The sequence below is a fragment of the Cynocephalus volans genome, chromosome 7, assembly GCF_027409185.1.
Source record: "Cynocephalus volans isolate mCynVol1 chromosome 7, mCynVol1.pri, whole genome shotgun sequence".
Taxonomy (NCBI): domain Eukaryota; kingdom Metazoa; phylum Chordata; class Mammalia; order Dermoptera; family Cynocephalidae; genus Cynocephalus; species Cynocephalus volans.
This window is the reverse complement of record NC_084466.1, coordinates 87,133,531-87,146,734: the sequence shown is the minus strand read 5'-3', so window position 1 is coordinate 87,146,734 and position 13,204 is coordinate 87,133,531. Positions and strand designations below refer to the sequence as shown.

General features: G+C 41.9%; 1 protein-coding gene across 1 annotated transcript in view; it reads left to right on the top strand.

The window, feature by feature from the left end:
- The window catches only part of FGF9 (fibroblast growth factor 9), a 29,475-nt gene extending 16,981 nt beyond the window's left edge, over nt 1–12,494 (top strand). The window contains exon 3 of the mRNA XM_063102723.1: nt 11,632–12,494. Coding sequence (XP_062958793.1) covers nt 11,632–11,877 — 246 coding nt within the window. The 3' untranslated portion in view covers nt 11,878–12,494. The remainder of the gene's footprint in view (nt 1–11,631) is intronic.
- Nucleotides 12,495–13,204: the final 710 nt, after the last annotated feature.

Genomic DNA, 13,204 nt, shown 5'->3' with positions numbered 1-13,204 from the left:
CTCTCTGCACTGCTGCATTTTCTGAAGTCCCTCTGCCTCAGTCCCTGCCAGAGAGGCTGATGAGGAAAGCTCAAGGGAGTGGTTTTGGGAAGTCCCAAGTAAGACACTTATTGAAGCTGTTCCATTTAGTGAAGTGTAAGCTCTGTGAAGGCAGGGACTTTGTTACTCTTGTTTCCCATGGTACTGCCAGCACGTGAAACAGTGTTGCATGCGGTTGGCACTTAATGGATATTGAACGAATAAATGTGTTTCTTTTTTCCTACAAAAGATCAGGCAGACCCTGTCTGAGAAGCACCAAGTTTATGAATAGGTGTTTGCTAGCTAGAAGAGTTGACTAGAACCTGTGGCTCCTGGTCATTTTGAGTGTGAAGTTCCCTTTTTGATAAAAAGTGTTAGGGAGCCCCGCACATAGTAACTGTACTTGTGTCTCCTGATTGAAAGAATGCATTATGACAACAACTCCTGTGAATTCATTAACACTTTAAAATGGATTTCCTGCCCAGCAGTTCACATATGCATTTGAAAAGAGGTATTTCATTTCTGTAGTTTACTGACGGTGCTGACTTCTGCTTCCCTGGTTCGGGGCCTCCGGCATGCAGGTGAAGTCTGATTTCATTTGTGGATTAGTCCGTTTGTGTTGCTATAACAGAAATACCCGAGACTGGGTAATTTATAAAGAAGAGAGGTTTATTTGGCTTACGATTCTGGGACGGCTGCATCTGGCATGGGCCTCAGGCTGCTTCTACTCATGGTAGAAAGCAGCAGGCAACCGGCAGGTACAAGCAGATCACATGGCCAGAGGAAGCAAGAGAGAGAGAAGCAAGAGAGAGAGAGAAGGTGCCAGGGTCTTTTTAAGCAGTGAGCTGTCATGGGAACTAATAGAGCAAGAACTCACTCGTTAATACCCCCGCCCCCAGGGAGAGCATCAATCCATTCATGAGGGATCCACCCCCGTGACCCAAACTGCCACATTGGAGGTCAGATTTCCACATGAGTTTTGGTGGGGACAACACATCCAAACTTCATCAGTTTGTAAGTTGGGGCAAATGAGGACAACCAGGAGACAAAGATATCAGGACAGCAGGGCACAAGCTGCCTGCCTGCATGCCCTACCTGGAGCTTCCACCCTTCTACCTCCTACGCTCTGAGCACCTGTTGCCCACCTTCCTCACAACTGTCCTTCATCTCAGCTCTCCAGCATCACCCCTTTTGTCAGCCACACAGAACCCTGAACCACTCCTCAGGGCAAATCTCTGTTTCCCACTTCCCTTTTGATGGAGTAGTCTCCCTGAGTTCTTTGAATCGGTGCTGTTTGGCCTGATTCAGAAAGAGGGTTCAAACGGGGAGTGCTGTCCAGCCGGTCTGTAACTCATGCACACGCTCACGCACACACTCATTCACATGCTCTCACACACACACACACACACACACACACACACGGTCACATACCTTTCCATTCACACACTCGCTCACTCTTCCACTCTCACTCTCCCTGCACTCTTCCATTCACAGCTCACTTGCACACTCACACACTCGCTCACAGACTCCCTCTTTCTTGTTTTCTTTCACAAAGTCAACAGACATTATCGATCACCTACTACTAATATGTGCCAGGTACTTTAGTAGGTGCTGGAAATACAGTCGATCCTCACTATTGCCCACTTGCCAAAACCAGTATTTTGTAACCCCCAAATTAATATTTGTCTCATTTTCATAGTTATCTGTGGACTTATGCAGAGAAGCAAAAAGTGAGCCCCCAGCTGGGCTTGGGGGAGACCGCTCTACCCTCTTGTTGCAGCTCTCAGACTATAAACAAGGGTCCTTCTGGGGATCTCTTAGTGCCACATATTTCACATTTTGTACTGGCTGGTGGTGACTTTGTGTATTAAATGGCCCCAGCGTAGTGCTGAAATGCTGTCCGGTGTTGCTAAGCACAGGAAGGCTGAGATGCGACTCACGAAGCAGACACGTGCTAGAGCAGCTTCCGTCGGGAGTTACAGTGCAGGCGGCCGTCAGCTGGATGTTAATGCATCAGCAATATATGTTAAACAAAGTATTTTAAAACAGAAATACGTGTAAAGGAAGGTTGTGTACTGAGCAGTTGACAAAAATGTTGTGACCAGGGGCTTGCAGGACCCTAACCCTGTATTTCCACCAGGAGCAGTGGTTCGGTATTTGCTAATTCAGTGTTCAAGGAGATTTTATATAACTTAACTACCCCAAATAATGAGAATTAACTGTACCTATGAATACAAATATACTTTCTCTTGTGGGTGATTCAGGAGGAGTCACTGATTCAGGAAGAACTTTTGACTTTGTTGGGGGAGTCAGACGTGTAAACCAGGAATTACAATTTGGTGTGATAAATGTTATTGTAGAATTATGTACAGAAAGGGCTGGAAGAAATTGGAGGAAGGAGCTTAGTTCTGGGGGTAGAAGAGAATGCCAGGATTATCCACAGAGTAGATGGAGAAAAACAGGCATGTGTTCTCAGCAGAGAAAAAAGCTTGTCAGCAGAGAAGACACCTGTGCTGCAGGGTTCAGGAACATGGTGGCTGCTGGAAGTATCCTGATTCTGTGGTTTTTCCTGTGTCCCTGCCTCATCTAGTCTCTGCTTCTGTTTATCCCAGCTGCTGCCAGAGGCTTTTTTGTTGACATCTGGAGGGTCCTCCCCTGTCAGCATCAGCATCTACTTGGGATGTTGCTGCTATGTTGTTATGTATCCTGGCCTGGGAGGTGCGCCTGAACCTCACACGAAGACCTGGCCCCACTGGGGTGAAGTAGGAGCTGCTGCCCTGACTGCCTGGTCCCTCCCGCCTCCCCACTCCAGGGACTGACTTGAACTTGTGCAGAAACATCATCTGTCAGCCTGCTGGCCTGGTGTGCCTCAGTGGCATGGTGACAACCGGCTGAGAAAAATGTCTGCATTCCTGCCGCCCCTGCCGCAGAGGGCTTCCCTGGGGATTAAAAGGTTATGGCATTAAGTGGGAGAGAGTTGGCCTCTTTCGTGCTGTCTATAAATGCTTAAAATCCTGACATGAGTTGATTCCCTCTTAGTGTTTTTTTTTTGGTTTGTTTGATAATTCTTGAAATCTCCATTGAAGTTTGTGTCCCTTTTGTAATGAAGAGTTCAAAGCTCCATGCAGTATTCTAAGAACAGACTTGCCAAAGTCATGCCAAGGACACCCCCCCGCGGTGCACAGTGGGATCGCGGTGCTGTCGCCTGAGTTGCTGGTGCCCATGTGGCTGCGCGTTGCCTTGTGCATTCTCGTCATAAGCCGCTGTCCACTCTCAGCTTTACGTTTCTTTCTAGTCTCCTCCTCTCTCTCTTCCTTCCTTTTTTTCTTTCTTTCATTTTCCACATGAATTGATGTGTTTCAGATACTTTTCTCCTGATTGTGTTAACTTGTCCTGTGTTCTTTTTCTTTTTCTTTCTCTCTCTTTCTGTCCTTCAAGCTGGTTTTCAATTTGCTGTGTTTGGATGGAAGATTCTAGTCTACGCTTGCATTCTGAACAGTTGGAACTCTGAGGTAAAGAGTCAGGTAGTGGAAGCACAGAGCTTAGAGTCTCAGCTCTGTCGCTCACTAGCCGTGCAAACTTGGGCATCTTCTCAGACTTCCTGAGCAGTGGCTGTCATGCAGTCTCATGCTGGCCATCTCCCAGCACTGCTGTGGGCTGAGGGGACACGGTGCCCGGGAAGCGTGGCACAGCGCTCCGCTCCCATGGCTGGTCCTAGCCTTCTTCAAGGATGCTTGTGGTGGGGATGGAAATGCTGTTCTCGGGTGACCTCCGATAGTCCTTACTGCATGGGACTTACCCCGACATTGTGTTTCTTGCAAGTTTGAATTCTGAAATTAAGACTCATTACGTAGGCTCTGAAAATAAGTAAAAATTTTTCTTCAGATAAAACTATGGCATCCTTTGAATTATACTTTAGTAGGTGAGACCTTATTTATCACGATTAATTTTACATACTTTATTCTCATACGCTGCTCATCTTTTATCCCCTTGTTAGAGAAATTTCTTGTACTAGGGATCTCATTTACTTTGTGATGATCATCGTTTTTTGTCACTTCTGTTTTTCTTTTCGTGGCTGGCCAGTACGGGGACCAGACCCTGGACGCAGGTGCTGTCAGCACCACACTCAAGCCAACCAAGCTAACTGGCCACCTATTATTATTTTTTAGATGTTCACTTATTAGTGAACTCACCAGGTCTTTCAGCATTTAAGGCACAGGGTTTAAAAGGCCTCTACTAGCATATCCATTTGGTGTCTTGGAAGAGTAGAAAGACAGGTTGATCATCTCAGCCCTGATTAGCCCTGGAAGTGGCAGAGGGAGGGCCACTAGTCGTGGAAGTGCTGAGGAGAGAAAGGGACATTTAGATATCGCAGGTGGGTGGGGGAAGGGTTTGGTTCCAGAGAGTCTGGGCTGACATGAGAACAGTGGGAGCTAGGAGTTGGGGACCCAAAAAGTAGGGAGGGTGCCAGAGATGAGCTTTACCTCTTCTCAGTCTCGTGGAAGATTCTTCTGTGGGCGCTGGGTGGAGGAGGGGTGCCAAGGAGACAGTGCATCGGGTGGGGGTGCTCGAGCAGTTCCAGAGCTGCGTGGAAGTACCACGTAAGGCCGAGGCAGCCGTGCTGTTACTGCTCTTTGGCATGTGTTTTCTCTGCCTTGTGTGCATGTCACCTTCCCTCCCATTTGAGTGCTCTACCACATTGCTAACTTTTCGTTTTCCTGCAGGATTTGATTTTCCTCCACATAAGTTCTCTTAGGGCAGTCCATGATCTAGGGTTTATTGGTCAGGCAGACACTTCACTAATGAGCCCTGTTCACTGGGCAGAGGATGTGGGAGGCCCCCACATGCAAGGAAGTGGAGGCGCCCTGCAGGAGTGTGTCATCTCCATGATCTCCTGGGAGGAGGAAGGAAGGGCCCTTGTACTGAAGTGGCCATCTCCTTTCCTGTCCTCGCTCCTCCCTCTGGGGTCCTCCTTGAATAGTGACCTCCTTCTCTTGGCTGTTTCTGGAAGCAGGAGTTGAGTCTGCGTTTCTGACCCGCTGGCCCCGCAGTGGGCCCCAGATGTGCACATTTCATGCCGTTTCTTCACCGTGTTCCGACTCCACTGCAGTTTCTCTCTTCATTTCCTGTTCAGTGTGTCCTTCCCGAGGTACTGTGGACAACTTTGCTTTCCACATTCTGACGTTTCCAAGACTGAATCACTAGAATCTTAGACTCAAAGGAACCTTAGAAATCTCTTCGTTAATTCCCTCCTTTTACAGAAAAGGAACTGAGGCCCAGGAATGTTAATCAACCTACCTGCAGTTACCAGATGATGTGCACGTGTTTCTGGAAGGTTGGCATGATTTTACTAAGGACATTCATTCTGTGAATCTTTTAGTTCTTTTGGCTTATTCTTACTCAGTCTTTTGGCTTATTCTGTCACTGTATTTGTTAATGTTTCAATTTGTCTCACTTTATTTCTATAAACCATGTGCTGAATTTAACCTGCTTTGTCTATTATAGAGAGCCTTTGGTACATTTTTCTTTTTTGATTCTTCCCCCTCCAGTACATCTGGCGACTATCATGAAAACCGAGTAGTTAGATTGAGTTGTCTTTGTATAGTACCCTTCTAGATTGAGTTGTCTTTGTATAGTACCCTTCTAGATTGAGTTGTCTTTGTATGGTACCCTTCCTGAATCCTTATTTCCTTTTATTTTACATCTCACCCTTTAAGCTTTACATTTCTCCTCCCTTGTCTGTCAATTCAAGGGTATTCTGTTCTCAGTTTTTACTGAGTAATATTTAATTTGAAGTATTTTCAGCTTTTGCATATTTTTGATGTGCATTTTAAGTGGTCATTGAATGATATTACAACTCTTATCAGATAATAGTCTGATAAGAAAAGTTATGTGTGATTTTTTTCAACTTAGTGTTCTAAGATCCTAAAGGAAATTTGATAAATTTTCCTTATAGGTTTGTTTACAGAAGAATTAAATGTACATTGCCTATACATTAACACAAGCAAGAACATTTCTTGAAGTGAATATTGACCTTTTCAAATTTGAATTCCATTATACCTTGAGCAAGATTTTTGATCCCCTGTGGGAATACATCTCTGAAGATATATTGAAAGTTTATGAGCTAATATGCTAAACAAATATTCATTTTTATAGGCAGCTTCTAAGGAAACCCTGTCAGTTGTCTAGTTTGTTCTATGTACATTTGGCAGGTTCTGTCCTTGGCAGTGTATTGGAGGGCACATGGCTGGCGTGCATGTGGCATGGAAGGGGTGTGTGTGCGTGTGTATGCACGTCTAGATTCACACTGGGACCCTGACATTTGAGTCCTCAAATGCTGTAGTAAGCAGCTTCTGGGGAGAAGGTGTTTTCCATTTCTTCTTCTGCTGCTTCTTCTTTTTTTTTTTTTTTGGTGGGGGAAGAATGGAGAGAATATAGGAATTCTTAATTTTCTATATATTTTGATGAGACAAAATGAAAAGTTGCTTACCTGCTTGCTTCATTTTATTTACCTTGACCAGACACAGTAGATTTACTTTTTCCCACAATTTTGGTGGTAATTTTGATGGCCAGGAACATGGATATAAAAGCAGGCCCATCTGGAGCAGTGGGGAATTTAAAGAGGCTTTGGAAAGCAGACTCACGGTGAGGCATATTGAGGGCACAAGGGGGTTGGATCTGGATTGGAGCTTCTAATAAAGTAAGAAATAGTGCCCTTCTACCCTATTCTCTGTGTTTGTTGCTTTCTGTCTAGTCGGGGACTTCTCCCAGGAGAGAAGAGTTAAAAGACCTGGCTTCTTATTAATGGTCCTTTAGTCATTATATTTAATCACCGTGATCCCTGCAACAACTCCCATTAAGGCTTTACTGCTAGATTATTAATGAGGAAGAGTGCATCTGTGTGAGTAATTGTGGTTAGGGAGGTTTAAATACTGTGACTGTAATAAACAGTAGATATGAGAATGAATGATTACGTCAAAATTATTAACTTATGAAATGTTTGGGAACTCTACAATTAAGTCAATGTCTGTATAGTCAATGATCCTGAATTTATGTGTTGTAGAAGTTTATGTTGTAGTAGCAAGTAGTTTAAGCAACCCATTGAGTTGGATAAATGCAACCATTTTGGATAGTGTGGTTAAAGCCACACCATACGTTTATTAATATGGAAATCATGATTTAAAAATAGCAACATAACTCTATATGTTTTCAATGAGAACTTAGTCTCAAATTATGAAGCAACTTTGATTTTATTTCTTAAAAGGGCGTAGATATGGATTGGGCGTAATAATGCCCATGTGGATTACACATTTTCAAATTATCCAATATTTTAAATTAGTATCTATGTAAGTTTATGTCTTATGACATTCCTAAGCCGTCTCTGGGCTATAGTATAATTTTCACATTTTTATCTCATACTTTGGTTTTAATAGGGTTGGTAAAAGTTTTGAAGTTTTAATTTCAGTTTTTCCCACTGCTCAGAATTTGATAATATAAAATGAAAAGAGGTTTCCATAGTTGCTAACATTCACCAGATTTTGTTCCAAAGCATGGGCTTTAGTAGACTTTTGAATTAAATCCACATTCTCCACCCAAGCCTAGTGATATAATCCAACAGTTCAAAGATAGGTATGCCATAAACAGCTATAGTTAAATAATCTAAAAAAAAATTAAAACATGGAAATACAATAAAACAAGAATTGATCACTTTATAGTGGAATACTCTATAAACTGTCTGCATTAGAAACATGTGGTGAGTTTTAAAACATCTGAGTTCTGTAATTCTAAAGTATAGTTTATTTGAAGGTAGACACTCCCCCCGAGCCCTGCACATATGTAAGAATACAGGTTAGCGTATTTTTTTACTATCCTAATTTGCATTCATTTACTTATTTTTAATTTAGAAAAATAATTTTGGATTAGAAATGCATAACATAAGTATATTCACCTCAACTAAATATTTTATCACTAAGTACTGACATGTGATCATAAAGAGATTAATTTTGTAAATCTTGCTACTCCATCTGAAGCAAAAATCACACATTGACATAATTCCAGATAAGAGGAAGAAATTATTTAAAATCATATACATGATATAGAAAAGTAATAGTCTTTAATTTTTAATGACAATTTTAATTTTTAAGGTATGCAAGCTTATCAGAGTGGCATAATTGGCATAATTACAGGAGCTGAAAGGTACCTGTGGTTTTGCAATGTAATGTCTGCATAATCTCATTTAACTTGTTAACTGAAGTTGTACAGCCCTCCCGTGTATGAGATGATTAAACTCTCAACCGTCATGAAAAATGCTGGTTGTAGATTACACTGTTCTAAATTGAATAATTCACCTTATTTACTGGTTGCCTAGAAAGTTATATTTTGTGTGTTTAAACAATGCTGTAATAGTCTGCTAGGGAAATAGAGCAATGTTAACTGAGCAGTGAAAAGGCAGTTCAATTTTTTAGCTTATTCAACTTTTTAAAAGGGTTTTTTATATTTGGTTTAAAAAAGTGCAAAATGAGAATCTCTTCTTAAGCAGTGAAAACAAGTGTTTCCTCCTCAGAGGGTGATGCCTTTAGCGCTGCAGGATTTTGTTCATGCTTTCTGTTTTCCTCCCCTCGCCACCCATTCCTTCTGCAAAGTGAATAGTGTTTCTTAAAAATTACATTTTGAGGTAAAGGCTAAAGCAGGCACAGATGACTGTGAGAAGAGACGTGAACTTAGCCTGCGAATCCAGCTCTGCCTGCACGGTCCTTCTGGCACCCCCCCCCCCCCCCGGGAAGTGGCATGTGAGTGTCCCTGGGTGCCAGGGCTGGGGGAGTCATGGTGCTTAGTCAGGGAAAAGCAAGAATGGAAGGTGCCTGCTCCCGAGAGTCCGACGGCTCCAGTAGGGCTTCTGGAAACTTCTTGCTCTGGTGGCTTCATTACCGTAATAACAAGACCCTATGGCATAGAGCAGGGGCAAATCACTTTACATCTGGGCCTTCCTGTCCCTTGGATTTAACTGCAAAGATTGTTCTTGCTGTTTCCTAGGGTTTGTTCCAGTTCTCAGAGTAACTCATAATGTGAAACGCTGATGCTTATGGAGGGCTTCCTGTTCTGACTCTTTGTCACAACTCTGTCTCAAGATACTTATTACTAACCTGTTTTAAACATGAGGCTTCTGAGGCTTGGGGAGGTGAACTGACTAGTTGTAAATGTCCTGCAGCTAGTGGGGGTGAACCTGGGTTTTGAGTAGGCATCTGACTCCCAGGCCAGCCTCTTCCCATCCTGTTAACTAGCTGTCTTCTGCTGAGTTTGCTGTGTGTTTCTGATCCAAGAAAGGCCGTTGTGCAAAGTGAACGTAAGCTAGTGCCTAAGTCATGGTTCCAAAAGGAGGAGGAAGTGTCCTACTTTTTAAAAAATAAAGATTAATTACATAGTGTTTGTCAGGTTATGTGATTTCCTGCTGAGAAAAAGAAAGCTTTATTTGAGTTAGTTTTTTTCTGTCCTTTGTAGAACTAAAGACTCAGCATCCATTTCCATACTTTGGTCTATTTTATTAATGAAAAAATAAATGCCCATAATTTGTTCAGAAATTGACTTAATTACAGCAAACTGAAACCAGCCATTTTTAGCCAGGAATAATCTTGCCTGGGAGGAGACTATTTATTATGCAGATGGAAGTAGACTAAAATAGCCATTAATGTCTTTAACACACTTTAAAAATTTCATCAGTTTTAACAGAGATGAGAAAAATCACATTCAGCCTCATCTCCCCAGTGCAGGAGGAGGTTGTGTTTCCCCAGAATGTCCCTCTGGGTTCATGTGTGGGGGTCAGGGTGCCTCTTCACGTGCACCCTTCCTGCAGGGTAGAGCTTCCCCCAGCCCCGCATGGAGTGGTCCAGCTGTGGGTGGAGCTGGGGATCGCTTCTCGCTGTCTGCAGTTCATTCTGTCCCTGTAAGCCCACGGCGCAGCCTGCAGCTCTCTGGTCATTTTCATTCCTGCCTGATGCACTGCTTTTTCCTGCTGCTTTCCCCTTCCAACTCAGCCAAACTTGGTCCAAAGAGACAAAATTTTGTTAGAAACCTACTCAGTGCTTTTGACCAATTTGAAGAGCACCTATCAGGAAGCGCAGGCCCTCATGAGCCTTTGGGTTAGGAAGAGACATGGGCCTGTGGGCTGATTATGTCAGACTCTCTCTCCTCTCCTTTTTTCGCCTGACTTACTCCTTAAGCAGTTGGAGATGGTGCACCCTACCCAGCTAACATCTGTGACTTCAGTGTACTAGAATTGTATGCTTGTACAAAGAACATCTGTATTTTGGCGATGTACGAAGTTTGGTGTCTATCCTCTGAGTCTGAGTGACAGAAATGGTGGAATGTCTGATGCCCTCACCTGTATTTGTTGTTTTATTTATGTAAATGCCAGGAGGGCAAAAGGAAGGGAAATAGTTTTGAAAAGTCATCTTATCGTTTATTTTTTAAAAGTACCATCCAGGAAGGTATTGGTTTCAAAAGTTTCAATTTCAAAAACTTTCCGTGAGAAAGGTAAGAACGCCAGTGGTTCTGCTGCCTTCTTTCTCCGGCACAGATACACACATTTCTTCTTGCGACGTGTTTGTGGCTTTGGGATGTGATGTGTACGTTATTATTCCCGGTTGTTACTGCCCACACGTAATGCAGCTGTAGGAGCGCAAGTTGTGGGGTTAAATGGGGTCCTGGCTTTCATAAACTCAGGTGGAGGCAGGTGCAATGCCTATGGAAAGATGTGGAACCTTTTGCTCTGGGAATGTAGGAAGAAGTCCAGCTTTCCTTTTGGTACCTGTGTGCCTGAGAATGTGGCTTTTTTAGTTGGGTGGCTCTTCTACCTAAATTCAAGGAAATAAAGGGTCCGAATATTTTTTTTTTACTTCTTTGTATTCAGAAGACTCCCTCAGTGATGGTAAAAAGATTGTATCTGAAAATGTGGACTGAGGATTATTTGCATCAGAATTCTCTCAGGGTCCTGTTAAAAATGTGTATTTTGAGAACTTCTGGATCAGAATTTTAAATGGTTGGGGCTTGGAAATCTGCATTTTGAAAAAGCATCTCAGGTGATTCTGCTGCTCACTGGAGTTTGAAAACTACTCTTAGAAAGTAATAAATAAATGCCACTGCTTAAAAGGGCCGAAAATATCTGATATCACTGGTAATGTTGCTAATGTTGGTCTTTTAAATAGTTTATGAAAAGTATATTAGGGATGAAGCTGTTACTTGAGCCTTTAGCTTTGGCAACAGCCCTTCCTCCCAGGATGGTCCCATGATGGTCACCACGTGTAATTGCTATAGTGAAAATGAGAATGACTCATATTGTTAGTTGTCGTTTGCGGTCAGCTCATTCATACAATTGGCATGTAGAAGAGTTTAACTAGAAAACATTTAGAATCTTTTGCACGTTAGTCATTATGAATAAAAAGTTAGAATGTAGTTAAATTTATAGTGTTAAGCCGTTTTAGTAAAATGCATTAAAATGTTTAAATGGATTTAAAAACCATTACTTTCTCATCAGGATTATATTGTGTAGCAAATGTTACTTTTAATACAGAGTAGCTCATTTTGCAACATACTTACTTACTTTTTTTTTTTAAACAGGAAAAACTAACCCAAGAGTGTGTATTCAGAGAACAGTTTGAAGAAAACTGGTATAATACGTACTCATCGAACCTGTATAAACACGTGGACACTGGAAGGCGATACTATGTTGCATTAAATAAAGACGGGACTCCAAGAGAAGGGACCAGGACTAAACGGCACCAGAAATTCACACATTTTTTACCTAGACCAGTGGACCCGGACAAAGTACCTGAACTATATAAGGATATTTTAAGCCAAAGTTGACAAAGACAATTTCTTCACTTGAGCCCTTAACAAAGTAACCACTATAAAGGTTTCATGCGGTGGGTTCGTATTGATTAGCTGTGTCATCACATCAGCTCCACTGTTGCCAAACTTTGTCGCATGCATAATGTATGATGGAGGCTTGGATGAGAACATGCTGATTTTCTTCTGCACTTAAAGGCTCCTTCTCCTGGAGTGCTGCCTAGGGCCACTTGCTTGATTGATTGTGAAAGAAGAGGAGAGAGAGGCTGAGCGAGAGAGGTATGAGTGTGTGAGTGGATGAGGAGCAGGGGAACCGAAAGTAGCAAAGGCGGAGAGGACAGCAGCCTCATGCATGCGGGGACAGACACGCTTTTACATTTTGATCAGCTGTACTTCATCCTGCATCAGCACAGCTGCCACACTTCAACTCATCAGGATTTTGGCTGGTGGCCTGCGCAAAGGTACGCTGCACTTTCAAAGGCATGGAGGGTGCAGTCTTACTTAAAAGACTTTTTCAGTTCTCACTGGCATCATCCCAGTGACTTAAAGCAAAGACCTCTTAGTAAAAGAAAAAAAAAAAGAAAAAAGAAAAAAAAGAAAAAAAAATTAAATTTATTTATAGAAATTCCAAAGGCAACATTTTATTTATTTTATATATTTATTTATTATATAGAGTTTATTTTTAATGAAATATGTACAGGCCAGATAGGCATTTCGGAAGCTTTAGGCTCTGTAAGCATTAAATGGCAAAGTCCGCTATGAACCTGTGGTAAATTCATGCAAGTAGGTATAACGGTGCATGGATATGAGAAATTCTAATGACCCTAATGTACTAAAGGCGACAATCTATTTCGTGCCCGTATTATTGTAAACTTATGCACATGGCTCATGACACTGAGTACTCACTCTTCAGACTGCTTGTTTCATAGCTTATCCCAGAGGATTAAAGATAAACTGGGTCTCAAACTTTTATTCTGTGTCTGTTATATTTCCTCTCTCATAAGTGACTCCATCATTGTAACTTCACAGCTGAAAATACGAGGGTTGGTAGATGTCTTACCTGTTTAAATCTATTGCAGAATATACCAAAGCTAAATAATAACTATGCTTTTATTTTAGTCGATCTCCAGAACAACAGGACTAACATGAAACATTGTACTGATTTAGAATTCTCAAAAAAAGAAAAAAAAAAATAAAGAGTTTACATAGCACAGACTTTTTTTTTTTTTTTTTAAGAAACAAGAATCATGTTAACAGGATCATACTTGTAAACTTTTTATTTGTGCACTTGGCTATCAAATATGCAATTATACAAGTACCATAGGGGTCATTGTAACATCTTTTA